The sequence below is a fragment of the Physella acuta genome, unplaced genomic scaffold (genome assembly GCF_028476545.2).
Source record: "Physella acuta isolate Inbredline_101_S28 unplaced genomic scaffold, ASM2847654v3 ptg000042l, whole genome shotgun sequence".
NCBI classification, from domain to species: Eukaryota; Metazoa; Mollusca; class Gastropoda; family Physidae; genus Physella; species Physella acuta.
In genome coordinates, this window is record NW_026731562.1 from 44,124 (window position 1) to 62,455 (window position 18,332).

At 36.2% G+C, this 18,332-nt stretch overlaps 1 protein-coding gene across 3 annotated transcripts in view; it reads left to right on the forward strand.

The window, feature by feature from the left end:
- Positions 1 to 6,421: 6,421 nt before the first annotated feature.
- LOC131944247 (angiopoietin-related protein 7) overlaps positions 6,422 to 18,332 on the forward strand; it is a 47,905-nt gene continuing 35,994 nt past the window's right edge. For 2 of the 3 annotated variants that reach the window (XM_059304797.1, XM_059304806.1), the window contains exons 1-2: positions 6,422 to 6,517; positions 7,984 to 8,813. In XM_059304797.1, the coding sequence (XP_059160780.1) occupies positions 6,463 to 6,517; positions 7,984 to 8,813 (885 nt within the window). In that variant the 5' untranslated portion in view covers positions 6,422 to 6,462. Of the gene's footprint in view, positions 6,518 to 7,983; positions 8,814 to 16,019; positions 16,134 to 16,237; positions 16,358 to 16,442; positions 17,113 to 18,332 lie in introns of those variants that run through there. The other variant, XM_059304789.1, reaches the window with a different exon arrangement.

Consider the following 18,332-nt stretch of genomic DNA (forward strand, 5'->3'; position numbering starts at 1 on the left):
AATAAAAAAAATTTAAAGGTTTATTGATTATTGAATGTAATTAGTCACGTACGTTTTTATAACGAGTAGATGTCTTTGTGTTAGCACTTTGTTATTATAAATATTAATTAAGAAATCAAAGATGTTATGTGTAATTGTGCAAATAAAGAATTAAACTATCTTGCAGTAGGAATAAGCCACAATGACCCAGGACGTCGATCGATGTTCATTGACCTCGTATGTTTAAGTTCACCCTAGACGAGGTACGAGGCCTTTGTTGTTTTAATGGTTTTCGCAAATTTAGTGTCAGGAAGATGGACATCTCCGAAGATTACAAAGTTATCTTAAAATAGAAGCCGGTACTGAGGATTGATATAACATTCTACACATGGCAAAGCTTTAACACAGATGGGTTTAGACTATATATCTGGGAAAAGTTTAGCGACACATTGCAGCGCCCGAGGTGAAATTTCAATTTGGCTGTCCTTACAAGTGTTATCCTTTAAAAGATAATAGTGTTAGTAAACGAATGCCTGATCTGAGTTTAGTAATTAGTAGCATGGGCTAATTAGTTTAGTTCCATTTTTGTTCTGTCTTTGAAACCATCTCTACTATAATAATATTCAATAGTTGGATACAATTAAATAGCATTCATCTGACGTGATAGCAATTTGTTATCTAACCGTTGCAATGGCTGTGTAAGCTAACTCGATTGATAGGCCATAGAAACTAGATAGGAGCAGGCGTCTTTAGAAACGACAACTCCTGCACAATCATATTGCAGCATTATTAAAGTGCAGATCTGGAAAGTACGTTCATTATAATGTGCTATTATACGTAATTGTTGAAGGACTTGGAAAAAAATGTCTGTGAATTAAGTTTTGTTTTTTATCAATTTATTATACTTTGTAAAGTAGTTTTAAACAATATCATTTTGGTAATAGATCTATAGAAAGGCGTCGGGAAAGTGCACAAGTGACTATTGACCAGAATCCGACATCTTATTTACATACACGATTAGATTGGTTTTTACTTTCTCGTATATACGTAGTATAGAGAAAGTATTGTAATCGTGCAACAACAAAAAAATCGAGATTTTTACAAATCTCGACGTTTTACACCTCACTGATACGGAAAAACATAATTTTGCAATCTTGTCCGTATGTCTGTGTGTCTGTCTGTCTGTGTGTGTGTGTGTCTGTCCGTGTGTAAACACGATTACTTGAGTACCGATACAGCTAGGTTGATGAAATTTCATATATAAGTATTTTATCAAAATCGTAGATCCGTATCAACTTTTGAGCGATTTCCGACAACCGGAAGTGGTACTTTTTCTACTTTGAATTTTTCAAAAGCCAAAAACTTGAGTACTATTTCAGATAGATAAATGAAATTTCACATGTAAGTAAAAGATCTAATTCTCTACCTTCTGTTAAATTTTGAGTAATTTCCGTTGACCGGAAGTAGTAATTTACGCTACTTCCGATTTCTCAAAAAACTAATGTAAATTTTAAAAGTACTAATAATATTACGCACTATTATGCGCTTTTTTATTTCGCGTTCACTTGGTGTGCAATTAATTTGTCTACGAGATTTTATTCTATTTTTAAAACTTTAAGTATTTAAAATGGATTAAAAATCATGTCTATAGCCTGAGTTCCCATCCCTTGTTATTTTATATAAAAATATTCGAGAAAGTTTAGGGGAGATCACTCCCGGTTTATTTTTTTTACTTTCTCGTATATACGAAGTATGGAGAAAGTCTTGTAATCGTGCAAAAAAAAAATTGAGATTTTTACAAATCTCGACGTTTTACACCTCACTGATACGGAAAAACATAATTTTGCAATCTTGTCCGTATGTCTGTGTGTCTGTCTGTCTGTCTGTCTGTCTGTCCGTGTGTAAACACGATAACTTGAGTACCGTTACAGCTAGGTTGATGAAATTTCATATATAAGTATTTTATCAAAATCGTAGATCCGTATCAACTTTTGAGCGATTTCCGATAACCGGAAGTGGTACTTTTCCTACTTTGAATTTTTCAAAAGCCTATAACTTGAGTACTATTTCAGATAGATAAATGAAATTTTACATGTAAGTAAAAGATCTAATTCTCTACCTTCTGTTAAATTTTGAGTAATTTCCGTTGACCGGAAGTAGTAATTTACGCTACTTCCGATTTCTCAAAAAACTAATGTAAATTTTTAAAGTACTAATAATATTGCGCACTATTATGCACTTTTTTTATTTAGCGTTCACTCGGTGTGCAATTCTTTTGTCTACGAGATTTTATTCTATTTTTAAAACTTTAAGTATTTAAAATGGATTAAAAATCATATCTATAGCCCGAGTTCCCATCCCCTGTTATTTTATATAAAAATATTCGAGAAAGTTTAGGGGAGATCACTCCCGGTTTATTTACATAAAGTTAAATGAAATTTCAGCTATAGAAATATATTTTAATTGTTGCACAAATAAATATTAGATGTAAATTAGGCTGAATAACGTCAAACTATATGTGTACTAACAATATAAATTCAAAAACAATTTAACGAAATAAATATTACTAACGAAAATTGATCATACCATGAAATCCATGATTCTAATTAATACGCTATACCATACCAGACTCAACTCTTTAGAACTTCTCTGAGTAGAAACAAAACTGAATATATGTCTGCCCACACTAGCTCTGCCGAGATCATCGAAACAGATTAACTCTTTTTAATCACAAATCTCAACGTTTTACACCTCCCTGACTGGAAAAAAAAAACTTAGTTTTGTAACTGTAGCTGTATGTCTGTGTGTTTGTGTATTTCCCTATGTCTGTGAACAAATTCAGATAAGTTGACCAAATTATATATATATATATATATATATATATATATATATATATATATATATATATATATATATATATATATATTTATTTATTTATTTACTTATTTATATATATATATATATATATATATATATATATATATATATATATATATATATATATATATATATATATATATATGTATATATAATACGGTCAAAGCCCGAAATCTGCCAAAGCACAGATTGGCCAATATCGCCTCCCATTGACCGGTCAAAGTCCGAAACTTTACTTGATTTCGGCCTTTGGCCGGTCAGTCCGAATTAGAAGATCATCTGGCTAGGGAAGAACGGCCAAAGTCCGAATTAAAAGATCATGAACAGATTTTGGGGTTATTTATACCGTAAGGATTATGAACGTAATTCTTTATTGATTATTAATAAAAGAAAATGACAGAAACTTTAAAGTTTTTTTGTTGTATTATAGTCTCAATTAATATTATCACTTGTTACAACAAGTTGAACTTTTATGGCATTTAGAATTACATAGTTGCTTGTTATTTTTACACTTGCAGCGATTTGTTGTGCACTTGTGATTGTGATTGTTAAGATGCGATGGTTCATAGGGATTTTGTCTCAGTGCTAATAAACAAGTATACAGTTGTTTTAGAACAAAATGTTCCGTTCCTAGCTTGTAGAAACCGCCCTCGACGCTCATGACCACTGCAATGACGCTTCGGGGATCACCGCGACCTCTGTCAATATGTGGTATACGGATGCGAAAAATATCTCCCACTTCAGCTTGTTTAAAATTTGTATCTGATTTTGTTAGCATCTTAGAACTTTGAGTTTGCAAGATAGTATGAGCTGCTGACCTGTTGTCCTGATTTTTTATCTGGACATAATCTGCAAGTAATGTTCCCTCTGTACTCTTCGTTAGCTTCATTGGCTAATCCGAATATTGCATGGACATCGTTGCGACAGGATCCACAAGAATGGGCTGCACTACAATATTTTTCACAAACTACACAGAATCTGTTGGCCATATTATTGTCACGCAACTGGTCAGCATATGTGTTAGCTGAGGATGTCGTTGCATTTATAGCAACCTTCATTTCTTGTTCAATGTTCTCAAGATCTTCCTCAGTAACTAAATTATCCAGAGACTCTTGGTAGATTTGAAGTGCTAAGTCCCACTTTTGCTTTGCATCCAAGCAAGGCTTCGTATGGCGATTGTTGGATTCCTTGATGAAAAGAAAGGTTTTATATAAATTGAACTTGAGACTCTCAGCCCATTGAGCTGATTCATTTGTCTGCATCCATGTCATCATTATGTTCTGAACATCTTGGTTAGCAATTTCTACTGAATCTTGGCTTTGGCTATGCCTTGGTTTTCCGTGAACTAGTTTAAGTTCAGGCCACATGTTCTTTAGTTCAGAAATATTTTGGCAGCCATCTGGTATGTCTGCCTCTTGGTCTGACGGCCATTTTGGTCCATATCGCATTGCATATAGAATACTATACAAACAAGAGCCAAACAATACGTTACAAAGAAACCGCACCCAGAATAATGAAAACGCGATCACAACTTAGTCTGGATAAGACATTGGCCAGGACATCCAGGCCAGTGCGCGCATTGGCCGGCCAATGTACGAAATACGCTCTTAGTGGTAAGCACTTCGGGCTTTAACCGCAACATATATATATATATATATATATATATATATATATATATATATATATATATATATATATATATATATATATATATATATATATATATATATATATATATATCAATGTATGTTTGTTTGTTTGTTTGTGTGTGTGTGTGTGTGTGTGTGTGTGTGTGTGTGTGTGTGTGTGTGTGTGTGTGTGTGTGTGTGTGTGTCTGTCTGTCTGTCTGTCTGTCTGTCTGTCTGTCTGTCTGTCTGTCTGTCTGTCTGTCTGTCTGTCTGTCTGTCTGTCTGTCTGTCTGTCTGTCTGTCTGTCTGCCTGTCTGCCTGCCTGTCCGTCCGTCCGTCCGTCCGTCCGTCCGTCCGTCTGTCTGTCTGTCTGTCTGTCTGTCTGTCTGTTTGTTTGTCTGTCTGTTTGTCTGTTTGTCTGTTGTATGTATTAGAAGAATTGCTGATCCTGCTTCAAAGCAGCGTTCACAGCAGGGGAGGCAATAATAATAAATAGTCATTGGTTTGGACGCCACGGGTTGCTACTGTTGGTGGGATCGGCCCTCGTGCCTGACTAATCTGTCGCATGGTGCAGCAGAGAGATAAAAAGAATTTTAATTTCAAATTTAACAATGATCTTGTTTGTAAAAAAAAATGTGTCTAATGGATTATTAATTTTGCTAGGAAGGAGTTTAGACATACTAACGAATGTAGAGAGAGATGGGGGAGGTGAGTTGCCAGAGTGTAATTTTTAAAAAAAATATGTGTTTTTGTTTGGGTAGGGGAGGCTGGTCAGTGGTGCTAGGTTTACGGGGTTTAATAATGTAGCCGACAGGTCAACTATCAATCGGGAAACCATGTCGAATATTCTAGATGAAAATACTTTGGCTAATCTGATTTAGGTGATATAAGTGTGGAAGAAAAAATTAACATAAACTCCATAATAAAATTGGACGCTAAGCATAACTATCAGTATAAGTACATGTACCGTATTTCCAATATTAAAACAATTTTTTACCAACCTCCAACTATAGTGATCATCAACGTATACAATGAAATAAAAAATTGTTTTCTTTTATGTCAAAAATTTTCTCCAATCACAAAACAAAATTTAAATGCTGTAAAAAACTTAACTGTTCCGACGATACGACTAAATAGGCAGCCAAATTGGTGGAGTAATTTTCATTCATTTTTTTAAGTTAAAAAACACAAGCGAATTATCAGTTTGTTCAAAATTCAAAATGAATTTATACTTATAAAAAGTTTGTATTATTAATATGAGAAAGATGCTATTTGATAAATCATTTTGCAACTAATTTTGTGTCCAACAAATTGAGTTGTATACTTTCAAAACTTGCGTTACATTTGAAGCTTTAGTTATTATTGTACTAATGGTAAAGACATAAAGTCTTACGTTAATTTGTCACACCACATGTTAAAGTTTAAAAATAAAAGAACTAATTAACGTCAGTAGTTAATTAATGTTATCTAATTAGGAGAAGCTAAGTGGAAACATAAATTCTAGTTTCCTTAAAATGGGGCTAATTGCTCTTTCCATTTCTTGTTACATGGATAGTTATATTGGTATCGATCCAACAGTAATAGGTATCGTGCTAGAAACTGGATGTCTGTTATCGATGCAATTACTTTCTTGTTCAACTATTTCTGTGAGAAAGTAATCGGTATCGTGCTAGTAACAACATGTCGGTTCTTGATGCGACTACTTTCTTATTCAAGTATGTATGTAAGGAAACGATTACACGAAAAAATCTATGTGATATTATCTGACATCATGTTTCAACTTCAGACATTTATTTCTGGTCAACTCAAGCGGCCAGCTCATTACGTCATATCTGTTTACATGTGCATGTTGACCTTCAACCTCCTGTCAACTTATGTATGTTTTTAACTGGTCGGTATATAAGTACGAGACTATTTGACAAACAAACCAGCTATGAGAACGTATTCAGCTGATTTGATGTTATTGCAATAGTTTAAAATGTCTGCTTTGTATTTTATTGCTGTGTTAGCCGTCAACTTATTTCTGTCCTTTGGTAAGCTCACTTTAATTATTTTAGGCCTTTTATGAAAAGTCGAAAATATTATTATTTAAAAACGGAACAGTAGTTTGTAAGTCGATCAAAACATTAATTAATTAGCCTTCTTCTTAATTAATTACTTTAATGCATTTTTGTAAGACATAGTGCATTTGTTGCATGTTAAAATTATGAATCAGAAATTAGTTTAGGGGTCATCCATAAATGACGTCACACTCGTAGGGGGGAGGGGGGTCCGTAATTTTGTGACGATATGTGTGATGAGGGGAGGGGGGGTTCAGATGTTGCGACGTCACATTTTTGCATTATAAAAAGCAATGTTAGAAAACAAATTTTAGACGTTATTTCGCATTTTAGATAACTGTTTTAATACATTGTAATAGTTTAGACAAGATTTTAGAAAAATATCGATGTTTAAAAAAAAAAGTCAACTGCAATTTTGAGGGGGGGTTGTAGGTTGAGGTGTGACGTCATTTTAGGGGGGGGGGGGGGCGGGTCTGGCTTTTTGTGACGACGTGTGACGGAGGGGAGGGGGGGAGGTAAAAATCGTCAAAAAAAGCGTGACGTCATTTATGGATGACCCCTTACTTAAGAACTTGTTTTAAATTTTAATATTAAAATAACAATATAAACATAATACATTTAATATGACTCGCCCATAAATACGTTATTTTGAAATTATTTGACAATTCAGCTTCATACACCACGTTTTATCATTACGATAGATAGAAAGCGTATGTAAAGGGATACAAATCGGTATGGTTGATTATCCAGAAAATATTATTTTGGTTGTTCCCCTTTAAATGGACATGGCAAAACAATATGGCTACTATTCTGATAATATTGTCTACTTAAAAAAAAAATCCGAAGTATGGATCGAATTCATTTATCTTTATTAATTAAGCTTTACAATCATCTTTTATTTTGAAAAAAAAATACATTTCAGAAATTTAATTTAATTAAAGTTAATTGTTTTATGCTAACTACTCAAAGGTAGAAGGACTTCAGATCTTATGCAATACAATTGCATTTATAAAACAAAATTATAAAATTTGAAAATCACAAAGCGACATGACTGTGACTTCAGCCTATGAAAGGATAGTGCGTTTAGTTTTATTTCACTAAGCTTCACATCCGAAATCTTGAGTGATGTACACATAAACGTGACGTCCTTTATGGATGACTATCGAAACCTAGAGATTGTAGTTTTTATTTTAAAATAATTAAACTAAAGTACAATTATTTTAAACAATATTTAACAAAGAAATGTTTCTATTGTGTTTTAAATAATAAAGGAACTTCTTAATTGGGTTGTGGCGAGCTATACTGCTAACAGGAAAGTGGCGAGGACGGTTCCCGGACTGGAGATTTTAAGACATCATAATCTCCCTGATGTGTACAAAATATTTAATTAATTGAACGCATTAAATATTACGTAATTAATTTTGTCTACTGTTTTCTAGGCCTTAAAGTGGATATGACCAGAGAACACTTTTACCATGGGAAAAGTTTATTTTGTGCACAACTCCAGTGTACAGAAAACATAACAGAAGACACTCAGATGTCAGCTCTTGTCAACATGTCAGTCTATAGGATCAGTGAATCTGAAGGGAAGATTTTGTTGGCGTCTATTTCAGGATCTGATTCAAAGGTTCGCGATTATAAAATATCTGGGATATTATCTGAGGGCAAACTATCCAAACATCACGGAGAACTGGTCTTGTCTTTCTCCAATACTTCAGCCTGTAATTTACACCAGTATAAATGTCAAGTATATTTTACCAATAAGACAGGAGACACTGGAATGCTAGAGAATAGAACAACGTCTTATGAAAGAGAGAAAATCAAGAAATCTGTTTTGTTGATGAATTTGAAAGCTCAAACTTTGAACTATGTGAAATCTGTGGACACAATGGCAGATTTTCTGAAATCATTTGAAGATCCAGAAAAACTTAAAGGTGCAGACGTGTCAATGTCCTTACAGATGTCACATTCTGGTAGAGATGGGTACAGTGACGACACGGCTCAGATTCCATCATCTACAGAGTTAAACAACAGTAACAAACACATCAGCTCTACTAATGCTATAGACGTGGTTGATGCTAAGATAAATAACATCACAGAACACATGCAAACAGTGAATGACAGATTTGGAGCTATAGACGTAAAACTCAACGAGGCCATTTCAGGGAACAACCAAATAAACAGCATGATAGAAGCTTTAAACACAACTGTACAAGAGATGAAAAACGACTACAACGTCAATCCTGTGTTGTCACGGATTTCACTTCAGGTAAATGTTTTATTTCGACATAAATATTATGTGAATTAGCTCTGTTAAGTGTTTAAAGTAGAATTAAATCAAGCAACTGTGACCTACTTAGGTCGAGTCTGGTTCCATTTTTATTTTGACATTGTATAATACCTTATATGGAATGATTGTGTAACTCCTGGGGTTTTTCCACGGTCTTACCAAGGGTGTCTAAGACGTAGAAATTTTCCATTAAGATCTGATTGAATGATTCTGATCATATGACCCTCCCAACCAATGGCTACATGAGTTGAGGATGACCTCCCCTGTGGCAGAAGTCTTTAACTGCCCCGCACACTCGCCACACGTGGCAGTTTCACCTTGATCAGGCAGTCTACCAGGATCAAACGGTCCATTACGACCAAGCCGTCCATATTGTCCGGCAATAGATTCTGACCATTTGAACGTGAGAGAACTTAAGTCCTGTGTGTGCCTTGCTTTCTTAAGTTGATTTAGTCTTCTAGTATAATATTACTTGTCGCCAAGTAATTCTTGAAGCTATAGCAGTGTTGTGTGGCCTGTGGCTATTATTAGGCAGTGTTGAAATCTGTGATAGTGTTTTTCCCTACATTTTGTAAGTTGGGTTTTGATATTTTATACATTAAATATTTTATCTAGTTTAACCTTGTGTTCTGCCACAACTGTGTTCGCTTATTAAAGGTTGTATGCAGATTGGATGAGTGTTAATTACAATAGTATCACTAGTTTTCCCTAGACATCGAATTCGAGCCCTAGTGTGTCGTTGTGTTAGTGTTCATCCATTTAGGCCGTAAGGCATTTGCATATAACCCCAAAAAAAGAATCCGGGGACGTTCACCTTCTATCTGGCTGATAGATAGGTAAGCGTTACAAAGTGGGGGCCCGTACGGGATTTAATCTGTCGTTCCAGTTGTTGGTTATATCAGTAAACACTAAGTTTAGTTTGATTTAGTTGTTTTTATATCCAGTAGCGCAGTGTTCTTACAACGCGCGCAAGCATAGAGGTATCTAGGTCAATAGCCAGACGTGTCGTCCTAGATTGAAGAGGTCAAGTACACGGCCCAACGCACCGTGTTAAGTTAGTGAACCTAGGCTTGTTGTGATTTGAAAGTTAGTGTTATGGAGTCTTTTTTGGCTAATCCCACTTTTGAGCAGGTAGAAAAGTTGAGTAGAAAAGTTTTGATTAATGTTGTTAAGGAATTGAAATTGGATTATTCTGTTACGCAGAAGTCAGAGGTGTTGAGAGATAAAATTGTTGTTCATTTTATTAATGAAGGAGTATTTGATGAAAGTTTGTTGGCTGGTGTGTTACTCCGCGAGGAGAAACCTCTAGAGAAGATAGAATTAGAAGCTAGAATTGCTTTAGAGAAGGCTTTAAAAGAAAAGGAGTTTGAAACTAAAAGTGCTCTAGAGAAACAGGAGTTAGAGGCTAAAATTGCTTTAGATAAGAGGAGGTTGGAATTAGAGTTTGGTCAAGTTAGTGATGTCACTTCTCTGGTAGATCCAAAAAAGTTGTCGGTGGGGCAAGTGATTGCCAAATTTGGGAAATTAGTTCCTAAATTTGATGAAACAGATTTGGTCGTTTTCTTTAACTCGTTTGAGAGTTTAGCGAAGACATGTGAATGGCCCGAAACTTCCATTACTGCTTTATTGAGCTCGGTCCTTACTGGGAAAGCTGCAAAAACATACCAGGCACTCTCTCACGACGTTCAAAATAACTATAGTTTGGTCAAGACTGCCATTTTGAAGGCCTACGCACTGACGCCCGAGGCCTATCGGACAAAATTCCGAACACTCCGCAAGTTACCCACTCAATCATATGTGGAATTTCTCTTTGAAAAGGAGAAAATATTCTCAAGGTGGCTACACTCTGAGGAAGTTTCTGAGTTTGAGAAACTCAGGTCACTTATCCTAAGGGAAGAATTCCTATCGTCCCTGCCTGAAGAGATACGACTACACATACTGGATAACAAGATAATTGACATCCAGAAGGCTGCTGAGTCGGCTGACACATATATGTTGGTGCATAAGAAACCACCAGTGTCAGGAAACCGCCTCAACCCCGTGCTTCCCCTTTTTGGCAGCAATCCTCCTGTTGGCCAATACTTGAAGGCATCACAGTCCAGAGAGAAACCAAGATCAACTCCCAATCGTCGAGCGGTATGCCAGTTCTGCAAAAGACCTGGTCATCTTGTCAAGGACTGTTACAAACGTCGTCAATATAACAGAGAGGTAGTGCGTACTTCCGCGCACTATGCTCTATCCCCTCAAGCAGCCAGCTCAACTATGAACTCTAGAATTCTAAAGGACTCTAACCCTAAGTGTCCGCAAGAAGGTAGTCAAATTTCCACGCATTATGTACAGTCACATTTTGACTGTTCTCGCCACCATCCAGTTTCTTCCGAGTCTACCGATCTCGAGGGATCGAGAAAAGTTGACTTTTCATCTTTTATTGCCGAAGCCATCATTAGCAAACCAGGTGATCCGTTGTCTCAGCGGAATATCACCGTCCTAAGAGACACAGGAGCGTCACAATCACTCCTTTTGAAAAGTTCAATGGACATTACACCTGAGACGAACACCGGAAGGATTTCCATTATCCAGGGAGTGGGGACAAAATCAACTGTCGTCCCTTTACACAAGTTTGCTCTGAAACATCATCTCGTCGAAGGTGAGGTCATTTTAGGTGTGATAGATAGTATTCCTGTCCCAGGAGTACACCTACTTCTAGGGAATGACCTTGCGGGAAGCAAAGTATACCCCTGTACGGTTTCAGACCCTTGGTCAACAGTTCCAGATAATGATTATGAACTGTATCCTGCATGTGCGGTGACAAGAAGCCAGACCAAACAATTGGCTGACATAACGTCTGAACCACACCCGCCATCATCGTCAAGAAATTCGACTCCCAAATTGGAGTCTATGCTTCCAGAAAACACAAGCCTGGGCTTACCCCTGAGAATATCTCAGGAAGACATCATTAAAGCTCAACAAGTCGACGCGGAACTCAAAGCAACGGTCGAAAAATCTCTATCATCTGACGATGGAGAATATTTCTCCGAGAACGGCCTCTTCTTTCGTCGCGCTATACCAGTGAATGCCTCACCAGCCGAACCATGGTTGGGTAAAAACCAGCTGTGGGTCCCTCCACCTTATCGGCATGAAATACTTAAGCTGGCACATGACCATCCAATGTCAGCACACCCAGGAGTCACTAAAACGACGGCGAAGATCAAAGAACTGTTCTTTTGGCCCAAAATGAGAAATGATGTGTCGCGGTACTGCAAAAGTTGCACGAACTGTCAGTTGGCCGGAAAGCCAAACCAGACAATTCCTAAGGCCCCTTTGAGTCCGATTCCTGTATTAGAAGAACCTTTTTCTAAAATCGTCATGGACTGTGTAGGTCCCTTGCCTAAAACCAAGGCGGGCAACGAGTACCTACTTACCTTTATGTGTTCAAGTACCCGTTTTCCCGAGGCGATTCCCTTACGGAACATTAAGGCAAAGACTGTAGTCAGAGCCATGACCCGGTTCTTCACTACCTTTGGATTACCTAGAATCGTGCAAACGGATCAAGGCAGCAACTTAACCAGTCACCATTTTCAGGAAGCACTAGCCAAGCTAGGCGTTACCCACATCACTAGCTCAGCCTACCAACCTCAGTCTCAAGGCGTACTTGAGAGGTTCCACCAAACCCTCAAAACCATGCTAAGAACGTTCGCTAACAGTAACACCCAATGGGATGAGTCTGTTCCTTGGATTATTTTCGCCGCGAGGGACTGTGTCCAGGACTCTTTAGGCTACTCGCCTTTTCAACTTGTGTTTGGACATTCTGTCCGTGGCCCCCTGAAGCTGATCCACGAACGTTGGACAGGTACCAGTGATCATCCTGTGGAAAACTTTGACGATTTTCACGTTCGACTGAAAGCCGTGTGCGAAATGGCTCACAAGAATTTAAGAAAGGCCCAAGTGAGAATGAAAGGACTGTATGATAAGAGTTCTTGTAAACGAACATTCAATCCAGGCGACAAAGTTCTTGTGCTAGTGCCTAATCTGAACAATGCGTTATCCTTGAGATATTGTGGACCCTTTACTGTGCATTCAAAATTAAGTGATTTGAACTATGTTGTCAATACGCCCGACAGAAGAAAGAAACAGACAGTGTATCATGTTAACTCACTGAAAAAGTATTATGATAATTGTAACAATTTTCATTCCACAGCTAAAATTACTTTACCTGTATGTTCAAATGTTTCTGATGATGTGATACATGATAAATTGAAACCCCCAAAATTGGTAAATTCTTCCTTTTTAGATAATTTGAATGTCCACCTTATGCATTTGTCCACAGAGGAAAGCCATAGATTGTCTCAATTATTCGAGACATTTCCCTCTATTTTTGGGGATGTCCCCAAAGAAGCGAAGGTACCCCCTCATGATGTAGACGTAGGTGACGCAAAACCCATTAAACAACACCCCTATAGAGTTAACCCGGAAAAAGCTGTTTTGATAAAAGATGAAATTGATTATATGCTCAAGAATGATATCATTGAGCCCAGTTTCAGCAACTGGAGTTCCCCATGTCTCCTAGTACCGAAAGACGGTAGATCTTTCAGGTTTGTGACCGACTTTAGGAAGGTGAATGCGCTCACCAAAGCTGATTCCTATCCTTTACCTCGAATAGAAGACGTTATTGATAAAGTTGGTCAGGCTAAGATAATTTCCAAAATTGATTTACTTTCAGGATACTGGCAAATCCCCTTATCTGACCGTGCTAAAGAAATATCTTCTTTTGTAACCCCTAATGGTTTTTATAGATACAAACGTATGCCTTTTGGTATGCGCAATGCTGGTCAAACTTTCCAGAGGGTCATTAACTCTGTCATTGCTGACATAGACCAATGTGAGGCCTACATAGATGATATAGTTGTATTTTCTAATACTTTTGAAGAACATATTGTTCAGTTGACTAACCTTTTTAGAAAATTGTCTGAAGTGAATTTTACTGTAAACTTACATAAAAGTAATTTCTGTAAAGGTTCAATTACCTATTTGGGTTATCAAGTGGGAACGAACCAAGTTCGGCCCATTGAAGCTAAAGTAGATGCTATTGTAAGGTTACCTCCTCCCAAAAATTGTAAAGAAATCAAAAAGTTCCTTGGGATGGCTGGTTACTATAGGCGGTTCTGTCAAAACTTTTCAGCTATTGCTGAACCTCTTACTGCATTATTGAAAAAGGGTGTTGAGTTTGAATGGTCAGATAAATGTCAAGAAGCTTTTTTTTACCATTAAGTCATTTTTATCTAATGCTCCTGTTATGGCTGCGCCAGATTTCAGCAAGCCCTTTAAACTTGCCATTGATGCTAGCAACTTAGCCATTGGCTCAGTCCTATTTCAAGAAGACAACATGGGAATTGACCATCCCATTGCTTTTTTTTCCAGGAAGTTAAATGAGAACCAAAAGAATTATTCTACTATTGAAAAAGAGGCTTTAGCTTTGGTTTTGTCATTACAACATTTTGAAGTCTATGTCTCTGCTTCAACCAATCCAGTCAGAGTGTTTTCTGACCATGATCCCCTGAAATTTACCTCTAAGTTAGGACAGACAAATCAAAGAATATTGAGATGGTGCTTATATTTCCAAAATTTTAATCTGGAAATTTCACACATTAAGGGTAGTGATAATGTTGTGGCTGATTGTTTGTCAAGGATGTAAAATCTTATTACACACATTGATCATGTGACATGTTTTGTGGTTCATTAAGACCATACCCAAGTGTTGTGTTTTAACATGGAAATGAGTGGTATGATTTTGATTTTTTCAAAATTCCATTCCTGTTGAATATTTTGTTTATTTTCAGGTGAACCTTAATTAAAGGTGGTTTTTGATTATATGTAATCTTTTATAATAATATGTCTCATATGACTCAGTTGATATTGTAGCTAGTCATTGAAATAAAGGTCTTACCCTGGCGGGTTTACCACTTTTAATATCCACATGGAAATATTGTAATACCCTTTTTTGAGGGATTTTGATGTATAATTACCTGTTGAAGGGTTACTTCCCTTTCACCAATTGTAAAAGTTTGAGTTACTTCCCTTTTATGTTCAGGGATGTTTTCATCTGGTATTAAGATTTTGATTGCCTACATTTGTAAAACATTTTTTTATTTCATTGCCAGATTGGTTCCTTCTGTATGCTTTTGTGGAACCTATCTGTCACTTCCAAAAAGGGAGGGGATGTGACCTACTTAGGTCGAGTCAGGTTCCATTTTTATTTTGACATTGTATAATACCTTATATGGAATGATTGTGTAACTCCTGGGGTTTTTCCACGGTCTTACCAAGGGTGTCTAAGACGTAGAAATTTTCCATTAAGATCTGATTGAATGATTCTGATCATATGACCCTCCCAACCAATGGCTACATGAGTTGAGGATGACCTCCCCTGTGGCAGAAGTCTTTAACTGCCCCGCACACTCGCCACACGTGGCAGTTTCACCTTGATCAGGCAGTCTACCAGGATCAAACGGTCCATTACGACCAAACCGTCCATATTGTCCGGCAATAGATTCTGACCATTTGAACGTGAGAGAACTTAAGTCCTGTGTGTGCCTTGCTTTCTTAAGTTGATTTAGTCTTCTAGTATAATATTACTTGTCGCCAAGTAATTCTTGAAGCTATAGCAGTGTTGTGTGGCCTGTGGCTATTATTAGGCAGTGTTGAAATCTGTGATAGTGTTTTTCCCTACATTTTGTAAGTTGGGTTTTGATATTTTATACATTAAATATTTTATCTAGTTTAACCTTGTGTTCTGCCACAACTGTGTTCGCTTATTAAAGGTTGTATGCAGATTGGATGAGTGTTAATTACAATAGTATCACTAGTTTTCCCTAGACATCGAATTCGAGCCCTAGTGTGTCGTTGTGTTAGTGTTCATCCATTTAGGCCGTAAGGCATTTGCATATAACCCCAAAAAAAGAATCCGGGGACGTTCACCTTCTATCTGGCTGATAGATAGGTAAGCGTTACACAACATACATTATACAAATTGTTTAGAATAATTAAATACGACAATATGTGCGTGTACTAAAGACAGAAAATAAATCAGTATGCATTTATAAAACATACATTTTAAGGCAGTCTTTGGAGATAAGCTTTTTTGTTTCTAGTCATGTGTTAAAACAAACATATTTCTATTTATAACAGTGCAAAAAGAACGACAAAACTGATGTACCAGAACGAACGACCGTCAGACTTGGTCTAGACAAATTGGCTTTGTGCGACACAAAAACTGACGGTGGAGGTTGGATCATTATTCAGGTTGGAAAATTTAGTACGTTAAAATATTGATCTTGTATTGATTAGATCTGTCTCTATTTAGGGTAAAATAGTGTATAAATATCTTGCAAAATATACTATTTTAGAGGCGTGTTTTGGGTGACGTGAATTTTACGAGAGATTGGAACGCCTACAAACATGGATTTGGTTCAATGATTGGAGATTTCTGGCTTGGGAATGACTGGATCTCTAACCTAACTATGATGGTGAGTTTAGAAAAACATTATCTGAACATACAGGCTAAAGCCGTGTTTAAAAAGTTAAACATGTTATATCTATTCTACATTACAGGGATACAATGAACTGAGAATCGACATGACTCATAGGGGTAAAAAGTACTACGCCCATTACGACTATTTCAAGGTAGAAAACGAAGCAGCGTCGTATAAAATATACATGTCGTCATTCAGTGGAAACGTTAGAGACCAACTAAATTATCATCATGGTATGAAGTTTTCTACCATCGACAGGGACAATGATCGATCCAGCGCAGATTGTGCTGGAGAATGTAAAGGTGGTTGGTGGTATAACGCCTGTACACATTCAGCTTTAAATGGTGCCTGGGGTAAAACAGACATTACTACAGGGATATACTGGTCTAGCATATCAAGCGATGGTTCTATTGCTGACTCAGTTGAGATGAAAGTACGTCAAGTGTAAACAAAGTATCTGAAGATGTTTTAAATACAGTTATAGCTTTAAGTTGGTGTAACAGACCTATTTTTATGAGACAAATCTATTCACTCCACTGCTCTTCTTAAAGTGTGAAGGGTCTCTGTTCTGTAACTGAAGATTTTAAAGTAACCTATTTCTAATTTTTGAAATTAATTGTTTTAATTAGTATGGAGTTTTTGTATGTTCATTTTTATAACTACATAAAACAGAATCTGAATGACTGACAGTTACAATAGAGAAAATATACACAATTACAGTTAAATAGTTTATTGTCTATTCTTTCCTCAATAAAAAACGTTTTGCAGCTGTGCCTTAATGGGTACATTTTTGTTGCATAAAGTATTGCTTCACCTTTGTTAAAATCTATAATTACTCAATTGCTTTATTAGAAGTTTGTTTTTTTAGAAGTCATACATAAACGTAACAATTTAATATGGATGGGCTTGAGCGAGGCACCAAGCGTTAGACTAATCGACGGGAAAGGGTTGAGAAGGTTTGAAGACACACATGCAAGATTTCCCAATCACATGTTTAAATATATGACATTTAACACACTATAAATCATCCAGGCATAGTATCAAAAGACAGAAAGAAGATAACAGGTTTAAATGAGTAAAACTCGAAATTTAAACACAACCACGGTAAGACGCAATTAGTATACATCGACGGTATGAAGAAAACAGGAACAAACTGGCATTAAGAACAACTTACAACATAAAAGCATACCGTTTAAATACAAATTAGTTGTAAAATAGTTTAACGTGATTTAGAAATATTACAAATATAGCAGAGTTCAATACAATGACGGACATTAAAAACCGAAGAAGCTTCTCTCAATTCCACATGTATAATAATCATAATTGAAATCAATATATAGACAAAGTAATTTTGTGCACACTACATACACACTATATTTAAGTCTAACGCCAAAATAACACCAAGGACGCCTACTGTCATACAATATGTCATTGTTAATTCTAACAAAAACATTTAGTGATCACAGTTTTTACATTGATCTCCTTATTAAATAAAAGCGTGCTATGATCATTTGAAGAGCCCAGTGCTAAAAGTACTTAAGTCACATTTTTGTGAAAATCAAACCAAGCATTGATCGTTATTCCTCTAGTTTAACTTTATCTTATAAACAAATAGTGATACTGAAGAATTTATTTAATTTTCTCTTCCAAACAAACAAATAATATAAAAACGTAATGTTTCATAGTATATTTTAATCTTTGAACTCATTTTTCTCAAAATGTTGTTTTTGTGACTTAAGTACTTTTAGCACTAAGGTCTTCATTTATTCTAAATAAAACTTATTTTTATCAACATCAAAACAATTAATAGACAGCGCCGAAAGATAGTCGAGTTTGGGGAAACAAAAGCACATATAAATATACGGTGTTGTTGGAATATACTATAATGAGCACAAATATTAAATGATTCATTAGAGGATTGGTTTAGTGAAGATTCACCACATTATTTCTAAGAGGGCCAAGTTGTGGA